General features: G+C 33.1%; 3 protein-coding genes across 9 annotated transcripts in view; 1 reads left to right on the top strand and 2 right to left on the bottom strand.

Moving 5' to 3' along the window:
- LOC135123365 (uncharacterized) overlaps positions 1-14,960 on the bottom strand; it is a 70,986-nt gene that overhangs the window by 44,987 nt on the left and 11,039 nt on the right. The window contains exon 6 of one of the 7 annotated variants that reach the window (XM_064047956.1): positions 5,671-6,360. The exons of the other annotated variants lie outside the window; for them this stretch is intronic. The gene's annotated coding sequence lies outside the window, so the exon portion shown is untranslated. Of the gene's footprint in view, positions 1-5,670; positions 6,361-14,960 lie in introns of those variants that run through there. 7 annotated transcript variants of the gene reach the window in all.
- LOC135123360 (uncharacterized) lies at positions 1,097-2,706 on the top strand. The gene is made up of 5 exons (XM_064047930.1): positions 1,097-1,556; positions 1,621-1,848; positions 2,044-2,138; positions 2,200-2,280; positions 2,333-2,706. The coding sequence occupies exons 1-5, from the start codon at positions 1,361-1,363 to the stop codon at positions 2,702-2,704; spliced, it is 972 nt and encodes a 323-aa protein (XP_063904000.1). The 5' UTR covers positions 1,097-1,360; the 3' UTR covers positions 2,705-2,706.
- Positions 2,690-3,937, bottom strand: LOC135123359 (putative nuclease HARBI1). Its single transcript, XM_064047929.1, has 2 exons — positions 3,680-3,937; positions 2,690-3,623 (listed from the first exon to the last, which is right to left on the bottom strand). Exons 1-2 carry the CDS (start codon positions 3,895-3,897, stop codon positions 2,750-2,752), a joined length of 1,092 nt encoding a protein of 363 aa, XP_063903999.1. The 5' UTR covers positions 3,898-3,937; the 3' UTR covers positions 2,690-2,749.

Genomic DNA, 14,960 nt, shown 5'->3' on the forward strand with positions numbered 1-14,960 from the left:
CGGTTTATAGAACAGCGAGTTAAATATTTAATCCTCGATTAGTTTAACAGAGAATTAAAATGTGGAATATGAGCCCGTGATTGGTCAAAACATGCGCGTTGCCTCGCAACGGACCTCAATTAAAAGTTAATCGCGAATTAACTTTAACTTCGCTTTCTATAAATCGGGTCTCAGAATTTTATCAACTACAAGGAAATCAGATTAAATTCGTTCCGATTCGGAAACTTCCCAAAAACTGCTATAAAATATCCGTGTCGCTAACGCAAGGGTCGAGTCCGCAAATTGAGGAAACGTTGGATTAATTTTCATAAAAAGCGATCTGTAAATTATCAAAAAGTCCTCCTCGACGACCAAAATCTGACGCAAGACCAAGAGTACCACTCGTGAACGAAAACATCTGTTAACGCTAAAAATTCCATCCGCCCTCGGCGCTATCTATTCACACCAAACGCACGAAACCCTCGACAAAGACGCATAAATTAAACGCTTAATAGATACGACCGAAATCGAGAACACATTATGGCAGAGGGAGAGCGAGACAAGTTAAGTATGACAGCATAGAGATTATTCTATCTTCTTCTCGGACAGAATCTCCCACTGCAACTCGGAACTTGACTTAAAATCACCCATTTATCTTGTATCCTGCGACGTTAGTAAACCATAATTATAATTGATTTCTTTGTTACATGGACCGCGACTTTAGGTCTTATTTTGCTATTTTATAAAGTTTAATTTCGTTTGAAAATGGTTTCGTTTCTAACGTTTTTATGTAACTACTCTGACAATCGTCGGTTTTTTTCAACTTGCATCATGGTTCCTATATCGTCATCGCCACATTGCGTCTGCGTTTCGCCTGCTGCTGTTTTAGTTTGGGTATGAATTCGAATGAAAATAATTGCGATTAGCGGTTTTTATGGGTGTAAGATTCTGCGCATGTTATTCGCAATGCCTGACAACCGCAATGATATTTGCAATTTGCGAGTATGCAAATTTTTGTTCTTACGTTCGGGGATTGGTAGTCGACTTTGAGTATCTGTTTAAGGGCCGGTCTTTTCACCTCCTGATAAAGTTCCTGATAATTTTTATCTGCTGGATAACGTCAAATGGTGTCTTTTCACCACCTGACAAAATTATCTCCCAGATAAATAGCTCTTATTCGGCAGATACACTATTCGGAACTTTGAGTTCCGAATAGTCGCCGATTCCTACAGATATCTGACGGCGACAGCCGATGGCGCAGCGAACTTACGCGATTGCTCACTTGTCGATGACGTGCCATTTCTGCCAAAGACCGTTATAGGTTATGTGGTGTAGGTGTTGTTTTTATTTGAATCGTGAGTGATTTTATTATTTAAAAAAAATGGGCAAACGAAAAATTGAAAATGAAGAAAAACGGAAGAGGGAGCCAAATTACACGAAGGCTGAAACAAGGCGGCTTTTAAAAATTATTGCTACTAGGGCGCATATTATTGAAAATAAAAGAACCGATTCCGTCACGTGGAAGCAGAAAGAGGAGACGTGGAAAGAAATTGCTGCCGAATACAATGCAATAACAGGCAAGTTATTTATTTTACATGTTATATAAATTATATTTTTATTATATATTGTAATTAAAAATAGGAAATGTAATCCGAACACCAGAAAGGATTCGTCAAAAGTACGAAGCGACGAAGAGAGATATAAAACGCAAAGTTGCGTTCAATAAAAAAGAAACGTACAAAACTGGTGGCGGATCTTCCCAGTATATGAGTTTTGAAGATTATGAGACCGAACTGTTAGAGTCCCTAACAGTGCCTGTCAATGGACTTCCATCCGAATTTGATTCAGATGAGGGATTGATTCCTATGGGTGAGAATACATGGGCTGCATTCACATTTTTACTGTCACTATCGCTAATTTAAGCAAAAGCATCAAACATTCCTTCAAAATATGCAAGTTTATTGCTCTACATCAATTTTTTCTTCATAAAATCACAGTAAAAATATGGATATTATATAAATAGACATTAATTTTGAAATATAAACAATTGTTTCAATGTTTTAGCAATGAATGGTGAAACATCAGATAACCCGAACATTGAAATTGGAGTCAATGAGGATCTAACATCAGATGCTCAAGTGCCACAAATAATAATTGATGTATAAGTTCTGCTTTAATTAGTCATTTGACTCTTTGCTAATCGTTAACTTGCATTTGCAGGAGGCACATGTTGATCCATCTGAAACAGAGGAATCCATCGTCCCGGGACTTTTGCAGGTTTGCTCAAAGGACGGAGGAGAGGTAAGGAGCCTATACTCGGTAAAATATCATTTAACAGTTGCAATGATTGTAGGGTTCAAGTACAGGAGTGAACTCAAATATTAAATGGACGGGATGGTCTCCTGCACAACTAAAAACAAAAAAACATCCTCTCCTAAATCAAAAAAAGGCAAAGGGGCACTGTACCAAGGACCAATTAAACGTGAAAGTGGAGAATGTGGTGAACTCACGTCATAACCTTGTAGAATTGCAGAAGAAGTACCTGGAAAACGAGGAGCTTCGTCGAGTTGAAGAACATGAATTAAAAATGGCAATTCAGAAACAGAAATTAGCCGCTTTGGATTTAGAAATCGAGAGGGAACAGAAACTGTATTTAAAAAAAATGGAGTTACTAGAATGTGAATTATCGATTAAAAAAAAAACACTAGAGTTGCTAGAAAAATAAAACATTTTTTTATTTTGCATGAAACAAATAATACATATGCATGTACTAAATTATAAATCCTCCTGCAGTCAACATATTTCGAAAATAATCAATTATTGTTTCCCTTTCTTCAACACCACCATCGTTATTTTCTACACCATTATATACCACGGGCTGATCCTCTTCATCATCCCCTTCAAAAACTTCTTCATTTTGTTGGCAGGCAATGTTGTGTAAAATGGCACATGCCACCACAATTCTCTGTGCTAAATTCAGCCGACACCTTATACCCACACTTAGCACCGGAAATCTACGCTTCCAGATTCCAAATGTTCTCTCCACAACATTCCTAGTTCTTATTTGTGATTCATTATAAAGATTTTCTGCCTGTCCTTCAGGATTATGAATCGGAGTTAAAAGATACCTTCGAGAAGGATAGCCACTATCTCCTAATAAAATTCCATTGCCCATCTCGCCATTTTCAAACCTCATATATACAGATGAATTTTGAAATATGTGGGCATCATGTGTCGAACCTGGCCAACGTGTCACTACATCCAAAATTTTATGACTGGCATCACAAATAACTTGGACATTCAATGAAAAAAAGCCCTTTCGACATCGAAATAATTCCGCACGCTCACCTCCTGGAGATTGTAACTTTATGTGCGTACAGTCTATTGCCCCGATCACTCGTGGAAATTGAGCCAAATTATGAAATTTAATAATTTTCTCGTGTCTTTGTTCCTCAGTATTCGGCATAAAAATATAAATCCTTCTTAACGTACAAATTGCTGTTACCACACGTTGAACTATTTTTGCTGCTGTTGATTTATGGACTCCCAGAAAATCACCTGTACAAATATAAAAATCTCCGGTGGCCAGAAATCGCAACGTTAAAAGTAGTTGATCCATAGGACGAATAGCTCGATCTAAATTCCTGTTTTAAATTAACACAAATTAATAGTACGTCTAATATTTCCTATTTATTTTTACCTTCCGGTCCGATGATGTAAATGCTCTTGAATTTCGTTAAATAATAATTCTACTGTGGCTTTTGAAAGGCGAAAACGATTGAAAAACTCTTGGTCATTCCAAAAGTTGAAATGATCTCTCCTTTCGCGAACAGTATATGTTCGATGTGGATTTATTTCTTCGATCACATTTATTAAATCTGCATCAAATAATATGTCGATATCTTCATAGACATCCATAGCGTAATCAAAACAAAACGATAATATACGAAGTAAATGAGGTTATGTTAGCAACGGTACGACTTCGAACGTCAAAAACTGTTGCGAACCCAGTTGCAAATAGTCTTTCTCTCTTATTCATGTTAGAATACCAATAGTTCCCACTCTCTCGCTTACAGCTGGACTAGCTGATTGTTATCGGAGACCCATGTCTAACAGTTGCAAAATGAAAAGACGGTACGAGCTTATTTAGAAGATAAGACCGCCAGGTAAAGTTATCGGGATGATAGTTATCGGACACTTTATCTGGGACATGAAAAGACCGGCCCTAAATGGTACTATATACAGATTAGGGCATGTGTGTTAAGTAATTAAGATGGCAAATTTGCGAATTTTGTTATGTTCTAGGGATTTGTTATTCGTCTTTTTGTTACGATTTTCTCGTGAACGAATTTAGTGACGGCTCGTCACACTACCTCTATTAAAGAATTTAAAATAATTTTTGCTGAAAGAGAACCGCCATGTTTATTTCAGTTAATTTTTTCATAGTTGCTGATACAATTTTAAAACTTGAATGGAACAATTTAGCACTGGTAGATTCTATTCAGTTAGTCACAAATTGTTTTCAAAACTATCCAATGTTCAAGGTTAAATAGGTGAAAACGTTTTTCAAACATTTAAATCAGTTTTAGAAAAAAATGTCGGTTCTAATACCTTGTCGCTTGTGAGTAAAATTTTGGGAGGAAGATTTGTAAATATGGATGTAGACATGTGGGAAAACATTTATTAATCAGTTGGTTTAATAAAAATTATAGCTAAAATATAAAAAATGTGAAAACAGCATTTCCTTACATACTTAATTTAGTTATAATTCGAATTCTTATATTGTAAATAAATGTTACAAGACCTGTACTTAAAACAATAAATATTTAAAAATGTCATTTTGTATTATTAGACATATTCAAATTAAGTATTTGCATATTTATCTCATAATAAACAAAAAACAATGCAAAACATCATAAACGACTGTAGAAACATAAAGGACAATGATAAGGATAATAGTAAATTTTTGGCTGAGGAATTTAATGATTCTTTCAAAAACATTCCTAACTTAATTTTGGATCAATTAAAATCGACAAGTGTTAATTCAAATTTCATAGACTATTTAACTAATAACGTCAATGCGTTCATGAAGTAGCTTGTATTATTGAGAAAAAGCAAAAACAAATTTGAATAGTAGTACAAAGCATGGTGTTCCACAGGGATGGGTCCTTGGACCGCCCCTGTTCCTCATTTATATAAATGAATCGCCTAATGTTAGTGACAATAAAATAATTCTCTTTGCCGATGACACAACTGTCCTTGGAATGAATGCAGGTATGACATGCTTAGAAGATATCAAAGAAATTAATAGAAACCAAATAAACAGCTGCGTTTATGTTTTGATGTATTTCACACATTTATTTACGTTTCAATTGTTACGTCTTTTTTGACGATTTGTAAGCTGGTTTAGTTCTATTAAATATAATATAAACTTACTTAACTTATCTAAACTTGTGCATGTTTTGCATATTTTTAATAAAGTGGTGCATATTTTGACCAAAAATGTGTACATGTTATGCGCATATTTCTTCGATATTTTGATTTCGAAATTCGCAAAAATAATTTTGTAATTTATTTAGCTGGAGCACTTTGAAAGTTCTGTACTTACCTTTAGTTGCATGTATTGGTGAGGGAAGTACGACCTCAACGCTTCAAACCAATTTTAGGTTAAATTAACATTGAAAAACTGGGTCTTGTTCATAAAATGTTGTATTTTTTAAATATTTTGAGAAAATTTTAAATTTCTTGTACATGAGATTGCTTGTACCTTAACCTATACTTACAGAAATGATAAAAAAAGATAGCAACACAAAACACAATCTAACATGAACTATACTATGGACGTGTTTTCAGTTTTTATCAACACAACAAAACAGACGATTGATACTTGTAATTTTTTAAAAATGCGTTACAAAAGAAGATACTTAACAACAAACAAACATTTTTTGTAGTCCTTTTTCCTGATTTTTAAGCAAGCAGCTAGTAGTCAGTAAGATACATGATCTGATCCAATAAGGACAAAATAAAAGTTTGAAAATCCTTTTCTTTGCACGTTTCGCTATAATACAGCCGTTTGCAACACTTAGTGACTGGAATCGGGTTATGGTAAAGCACAAGGCATTCATGATGGTCTAGAATAGCGATAGGGCTGAAGTTCCACTTCGTATCGTTTTTCGATAACTAGGATTTCTCCGATTTTGACATCTGTACCGTACTTTTCGTTAGTTTGTAGCTCGATGCTGTTTCTCGTTGGCTGAATTAGGTCGTTTTTCTCAGACGGTGGAAGTTCGTAGGCTTTGACTGTTCATGCTGAACCGGTTAGGTCTTTTAGGGCTTTTTCCTTTCGCGTGAAGAATTCTTCTAGAGGAATCTCTCGATGTCCTAGAAAAAAAATAAGAACAAACATTCATAGATTAATTATTACGATACAAACAGTTTTTTTTTTTAGCTAAACAATAGGAACATTAAGTTAAATCACAAAGTCATTTGTGTGTTTGAAATTACAACATTCCAAAGTACTCCAGTTGTGTTTTGGTAATTGTTCTTTAGAAGACACACATTTATTTAAGAAAACTCCATTTCCTAAATTAACAAAGTTAAGTAATTTGGGGTTGTTTTCCGCTTCTTGAACGTGCGAGGCATTTCATTAGGAGACTGATTGGTAACTAAAACACTTGAACAGAATGGATCTCCAAAAATTAAAGTCTAGTTTAGTTTAGTTTATTAACGGGAAAACCCCACTTACAAAAAAAAAAAATAATTACACTCTTAAACATAATTAACTAAATATATATATGTACATGTATACTAATAACCACCTCATATCATTAAAAACCGAAGTACTTTAAAATTTGCTTCCTGAACTTAGACACTGAAGAATTGAAGATCTCAACTTTATCATCATTTGTATAGCGGTTAGCAGCGTCCATCATTCTTCGCAAAGGATGATTTTTTGCTAAATTTGATGTTGCCAATCGAATTCTAAATATATTTCTGCTACGAGTAGTGCAGCTTCCTGATGCCGGTACCAAAAATGTCAATCTCCTTAGTAATTCAGAATTATCAATACGGTCATTGATAATGTTGTGAAGTGTATGCGCGTCATTAATACATCTCCGTATGCCTAGTTCCTGAATGTTGAAACAACTCATTATCCAACTATATTCACCTCTAACATGTCTATGTCCCATCTTAAACTCAATTGTTCTAAGAAATTTCTTCTGAACCTTTTCCAGTAATAAAGAGTCTACATTATAAATTGGACACCAACAGAGGAGCAATACTCCAAATGTGACCGTACTAACGAACAATACAGAATTCTCAATGCTGACACTGACAAATCTTTGCAATTTCCCCAAATGAAACCCCACATGTTTAAGGATTTATTAAAAATATAACCATAATGATTCTTAAATGTGAGACCCGAGTCAAATATCACACCCAAATCCTTTATCTCAAAAACACGAGTAACAGCATGACAATTAATTTGATAGTTAAACTCAATACGAGATTTTAAATTAAGAAATGATATAACATAACATTTTTACTTCCCGAGCGTAAGCAAAGGAAGTATTGTAATCGAGTCCGTCGGCCGACTCTCTACTTTTACGTTTTCTCGATCTTTCATGACCCCTAGAAGACGAAGAAATAGGTCTCCCATTTCCGTCTGTCTGTCCGTCCGTCTGTCCGTCTGTCCGTCTGTTGTCCCGGATTTTTATTAGACAGATAATCTCCGAAAGTACTCGACCGATTGTTGTGAAATTTTGTACTTATATTAAGAATATCATGTAGATGGTAAAACGCTAACCAAAATTTGTCTAATCATCCTCACCACTAATGCGATGACGTCACTTCAAAATTGTACATAGTAAATGGGTTTTCAATTGTATAGCATCATAAATCTTTAGTCAAAAAATATTTGCTTATCCCCTCCAAAAACTTGATGACGTCAGCTCAAAAGTTTGTGGAATAAATCATACCTAAAATGTACAAAATATGATGAGCCTGTACTTGTGATCTATCACTCCATTCATATTTTTTGGATTTGCATATACAGGGTGACTCAAAAAAATTAATGAATGCTTAAATATATTTTATTGATTTAATCAGGAACTACAAAACCGAATGCTCTGAAATCTTGCAGATGTTTTAAGGTCATAAAGAGCATAATAAATGTTTAGTCAAAATATATTTGCTTATCCCCTCCAAAAACTTGATGACGTCAGCTCGAAAGTTTGCCGAATAAATCATATCTAAAATGTACAAAATATGATGAGCCTGTACTTGTCATTTATCACTCCATTCATATTTTTTGGATTTGCATATACAGAGTGACTCAAAAAAATTAATGAATGCGTAAATATATTTTATTGATTTAATCAGGAACTACAAAACGGAATGCTCTGACATCTTGCAGATGTTTTAAGGTTATAAAGGGCATAATAAATGTTTAGTCAAAACATATTTGCTTATCCCCTCCAAAAACTTGATGACGTCAGCTCGAAAATTTGCCGAATAAATCATATCTAAAATGTACAAAATAATACAGTCTGTACTTGTGATCTATCACTCCATTCATATTTTTTGGATTTGCATATACAGGGTGATTCAAGAAAATAAATGAAAGCGTAAATTTATTTTACTGATTTACTCAGGAACTACAAAACCGAATGCTTCGAAATCTTGAAGACATTTTAAAATTATCATAAGCATGGTAAATTTTTGATCAAAACGTATTTGGTCGTCCCCCCTAAAAAATTTATGATGTCACCACAAAATTTTGCTGAAAAAATCCTATCTAAAATGTACAAAATATGGTGAGTCTCTTCTTGTGATTTATCATTCCATTCAAATTTTTTCGATTTGCATATACAGGGTGACTCAAAAAAATTAATGAATGCGTAAATTTATTTTATTGATTTAATCAGGAACTACAAAACCGAATGCTTTGAAATCTTGCAGATGTTTTAAGGTTATAAAGAGCATAATAAATTTTTAGTCAAAATATATTTGGTTATCTTCTACAAAAAACTGATGACGTCAGCTCAAAAGTTTGCCGAATAAATCGTATCTAAAATGTACAAAATATGATGAGTCTGTACTTGTGATTTATCATTCCATTCACATTTTTGGATTTGCATATGCAGGGTGACTAAAAAAACTTAATGAAGGCGTGAATTTATTTTATCGATTTAATCAAGAATTACAAAACCGAATGCTTTGAAATCTTGGGAATATTTTAAAGTTATTATAAGCATGGTAAACTTTTGTTCAAAATGTATTTGTTCATCCCTTCTAAAAAAATTGATGACGTCACCCTTAAATTTTGCTGAATAAATCCTATCTAAAATGCAAAAAATATGATGAGTTTGTACTTGTGATTTATCATTCCATTCATATTTTTTAGATTTTCTTAAGAGGTGGTTCAAAAAAATTAATGAAGTCAATTTATTTTATTGATTAAATTAAAGGCAACACTTATTATTAGAATTACACCCCAACCAACCCAATTTGGTAGACACAAAATTTGTTAAAGGAAAAACTCGGTTGAAACATAAGGGTAGCACGCTTATTTACATCGACTTTAACATTACAGACCTGCATTTGTTTTATGCGTTCACTTGATTCCGCGAATGTGAAATAGACATGTTTATAATCAACCAATTGTGAATTTCACCGTCAAGAATTAAAATAAAACCCAATGTTTTATATAATAAGCGGAAGTCGAAGCAATAAAACCGATGGTCGTTTTGTTTACAGTTTCTCTGTTTGGCTCTCACGTATGCTGTTACGCCTGTCATCTTAAATTAAGAATGTTTATACATACACGATTGTCAGTTGCCTCTGATACGTAGGTATACGTGAGTAAATTGTTTCGTTATTTTATTGATTATTACAAATCAATATTCAAACGACCCAATTCATTTTCCCGAAAATTTGAGAATATAATAATTTTATTCTTAGTATTACACTACATCTATCCCAACTGATATACGTGTCCTTGCAAAAATGTTGATGACGTCATCGCAATTTTTTTTTAAATTCCCACTACAAAAATGTAATGAGAAAAAAAACACAATAGGCATGCAGTCGTCAAGTTTCCGACAGCGAGGGAAGTACTGTCTAAACTCTTTAGACCAATTTTTTAATATTCAAAGGGAGCCAATTGTTATCACACCATTCGCCAAGTGAATCTAGGTCTACCTGAAGTTGCACTGCATCTTAAACCGATCGTATATTTTTAAAAAGCTTTAGGTCATCAGCATATAGTAAGTAATTCGAATAATTAAAGCATTGAGTCACATCATTCACAAATAAAAAAAAAAGGATAGGACCACAATGGGTGCCCTGGGGGACACCTGACGGAACATTAAAGAAAGAAGAAAAGCAATTCCCAATGCGAACTTGTTGCATTCTACCCAACAGAAAAAACGATAACCATTTAATCGATAGATCCTTAAAACCTAATCTTTGCAATTTCATAATAAGCAGTCTATGATTTACTCTGTCGAAAGCTTTGGCATAATCAATATATAGCGAATCAACTTGACATCTATCCGTGAAGGCCTCATTTAAGAACGATTGATATTCTAACAAATTTGAAAGCGTAGATCTATTAACACAGAATCCATGTTGTTTAAACGAAATAACCGAAGAGGAACTCCACTGTAACTGTTTGGATACTATACTGTCGAGTAATTTAGAAATTGCAGATTGATTACGATTACATACACCCCTATAGTTGTCAATTTTATTACGCTGACCGGATTTAAAAATTGGAATTACGAAACTTCTTTTCCATATTTCCGGAAAAATTCCTTCCCTCAATGAGGATTTAAATAAATTTAGCAAACCTAGCGAAAGAGTAAATTTGCAATTTTTTATAACTATGCTAGGTACACCATCAGGACCAGGATTGCAAGACGATTTCAAATCAGATATATGATCAAAAACATCGGTTAGTGTGATATTTAAACCTACATCATGAACCTGAGGTGACACCTCAAAATCACACACAAATTTTCTAGAGTCATCCTTAACATACACCGAAGCAAAATAATCCGCAAAGAGATTAGCTATATCTTCACCCTTTTTTGCCGATTGCTGTGCAAGTATCATTTCATCAGGAATACCATCATTCGCCTTCTTGTCCCGAACGAACTTCCAGAAAAATTTGGGATCACTTGAGATACATAAATTTACCTTAACAATGTAATCAGCATACAGCTGTTGATTAAGCTCTTTGCATTGAGATCGCAAAGATTTGAAATAGAGATAGTCACCTAATTTGCCTGATTTTTTATATTTGTAATGTGCTTCACTCTTCCTTCGACATAGATCTTTTAGTTCCAAAGTAAACCACTTTGGGTAATTAGAAGGACTATATTTTACAACTTTATATGGAATATATCTCTCAAAACCATAAAATAGAATATTATAAAAAGTTGAAATATTCTCATCCAAGTCATGACTAATTAATAAGGAATCCCAATGAACTGAAGCAAAAAATTCATTTAACATATTATAATCACCATTAGTACAGTCAAAAATACGAGATTCATAATATAAGATAGGAAGATCAACAGAAGATATAAACCACGATAACTGAGAATGATGAAAACTTTCAGAAAATATAGGGTCTATTCTCTATTGCATGGCAAATATCTATATTCACTATATTAGAAAAAATAAGATCAAGATAAACACCTCTGGAATTTGGAATACTATTAACTTGTTGCATGTTCATAAATGCAGCAGTTAAACAAATTACCTCACAATATTCCTGAAAATTACCAAATGAGTTAAACTGCATATCATTCCTATTCCAGTTTGAAAGAGGGAGATTGAAATCACCAGCTATAATATAAGGGGAATTAGGAAACTTTTCAAAAATACACTCCAAATCAGAACAATAATTTTCATAAACATTCAAATGCGATGCAGGCGGATTGTAAACTCCACCAACTATAAGATCTAAATTATTGTGTTTAAAATTAATATAAATACTTTCCACAAACCGACCAGATAAAATCACAGATGCCCTAAAATCCTTTTTTACTGCAATCAACACACCACCCCCACAAACTTTTTCACTGGTATTAGAGTTGCGATCAGCCCGAAAAATATTGTAATTGTTTAAATTAAGCTCTTCATTAGAGATATTTTGACAAAGCCAAGACTCAGGTATAATAAGCACATCATATACACTAGAATTGACATTAAGAGAAAAATCTTTCAATTTTGACCTAATACCGCCAGCATTGTAATAATAAAAATTTATTACTTTTTTGAAAGATCCGCAGAAAACCGTTTCTTAGTAATATGAAGTAGATTGTCCTTATATTTTAAAGCTACATCAAATTCACCTTTAGAAAGTCTGTCATGAAATTCATCCCTAACTTTATTATTATAGTCGCGTTGTAGTTTAGTTAGATCCGGCCTAAAATGGTATTTACGATTCGGATTAATCTTATTTGAGCGAAGAACATCCTTAACACTGGCTTCATTGTCATAAATAATCTTAAGAGGACGTACAATATTGGGTTTCGAGTGCCAAGACGGATTACTTTATTAGGCTTAGGAAAAGAACCAAGTGGGGCAAGTATGGATGCAACTTGTTTGAGATCATCTTCAATTTTTTGTGCAATAATAATAATAATAATAATAATAATGTTTATTGACATCCAGCAGACCATTGGTCCAAATAGGACATAATATAAACAAAAATGATTTCTCACAAAGTAAAGAATAACATAACAGTTGATTTTTTGCTATGTATATACATCATGACAACTTAATCAAATATCTCTTAAACAGTATGTTAAGTTATAGAACAATGAAAACTAAATGAATATGTAATTAATTAAATAATAAGTTAACAGTCGCCGAATCACTATATGTATAATTTAAAATTTTAAGATTAAGCGTTTACAATTATTTTGAAATGTATTAAAATTATTACCAAATATATCGAGATCAGTATGTTCCTTACTAAGTTCATTATATGTTTTAAACAGATTAAACATTGGAGAATACATGTGTTGATTAGTACGTGCAAATTCACAATAAAATAATGGAAACTGTCTTAAACTAATATGCGGTACGCTCAATTTAACATAATTCAATAATGAGGGAGAGTTAATACTTCCATTAAGGATCTTATATAAAAATACAATTGAGGCATAATTTCTTCTAGATCTTAAGGTGTACAAATTAAATTCCTGTAGCAACTCTGTATTTGAATAACCCTGGCAAGGATATACTCCATATATTTTAAAGTAAAGAAATTTACAAAATTTGCGCTGTATTCTTTCCAAATCGGTAATATGAATCTGATAAAAAGGATACCACACATTAGAACAGTATTCTAATTTAGGCCTAACCAAAGAATTAAACAAAGTAATAAAGCAATCTACATTTTTAAAACTAGACGTATTTCTTTTGATTAGTCCTAGTGATTTGTAGGCATCGTTACAAATTTTATTCACGTGTGGGACAAACGACAATGACGAATCCAGAATAACACCTAAATCACGAATTTCGGTACAGTTCTTTATTACCACACCATCTACAGTATACTCATAAGTAATTGAATTTTCTTTGCGTGAAAAAGTCATTGAAAAACACTTTTTATGGTTAACTTTTAATTTGTTCTGTCTACTGTAATGTGTAAAATTATTTATATCTCTCTAAAGTGCAAAGCAGTCATTAATGTCTTTAATTACTCTAACTATTTTCAAGTCATCCGCATAAAGAAAAATTTTACTGTTTATATACTTTGTTACATCATTTATAAAAAGAGTAAATAATACTGGACCTAGTGTGGATCCCTGAGTGACCCCACTAGCTGTAGCAAAATGTGAAGATTTACATCCTCTATATTCCACATATTGATTACGATCGGCAAGCAAAGACTTAAAAAGTGTAATCAGACCATTACATAAACCAAAATGATTGAGTTTTTCGCAGAGTAAGTCTATATTCACAACATCAAAAGCCTTCGAAAGGTCTGTAAAAATTACATCAACCTGCAAAGAGTTGTTCATTGCATCCGATACGAACTGAATAAATTCGCATAGGTTCGTACAAGTAGATTTTCCTTTGATGAAACCGTGTTGTTCGTCAATAATTAAAGATGATGTGTGGCTACGCAAGGCATCGGCTAGAATACTATCAAAAATCTTAGCAAAATTGTTTATAATAGCGATAGGTCTAAAATTTGTGATTTCTTCCTTACTTCCAGATTTAAACACAGGTGTAATTTTAGAAGTTTTCCAACATCCAGGAAAAGTCGAACTACGCATTATTAAGTTATAAAGATAGCAAAGTGGCTCACTTAAACAAAAGATAGTGTCCTTAACAAAAAATGCCGGAATTCTGTCGGGTCCCGCTGTAAAGTTCGCCTTAAATTTTCTGACAGCCTTGAATACATCTTTGGAAGACACTTTAAACAAGTGCAAAACACAGCCATATGAAGTAGGACATTTGTTATCAATATCATACGTTGAATTTTTTATATCACATTCGTTACTATTAGAGGGCGTATCATTTTCTTTAACATCACATAACGAATTTGAGACATATACATTCCCAAAATGTTTAGCAAAACCATTGACTATTTCTACTGGTGATATTAGTTCTTGATCTCCATAGTTCATTCTTCCAGGGATTCTAGACGAGTTTTTCTTTAGATTAATATATGACCAAAATTTACATGGATCAGTGCGAATACTGCGTTCAACAACTTCAATATATCTGCTATAGTCTCTTTTCATCATCAACTTGATATCTTTACGAAGTTTGTTGGCCATGTCTCCATAATAATCGTATTTGGTTTTCTTAAGCATTTTCCTAAATTGTTTTTTCTTATTTATCTTGTCAACTAATTCTTTAGAATACCACTTGGGAAAAGTAGACATTCTAGGTTGCACTACTGGTACATATGATGCAATTATCTTATTCAATTCATCATAGAAGTAATT

This window comes from Zophobas morio, unplaced genomic scaffold, assembly GCF_036711695.1.
Source record: "Zophobas morio isolate AGI-343-1 ecotype UQ-CSIRO unplaced genomic scaffold, CSIRO_AGI_Zmor_V1 ptg000006l, whole genome shotgun sequence".
Classification (NCBI taxonomy): domain Eukaryota; kingdom Metazoa; phylum Arthropoda; class Insecta; order Coleoptera; family Tenebrionidae; genus Zophobas; species Zophobas morio.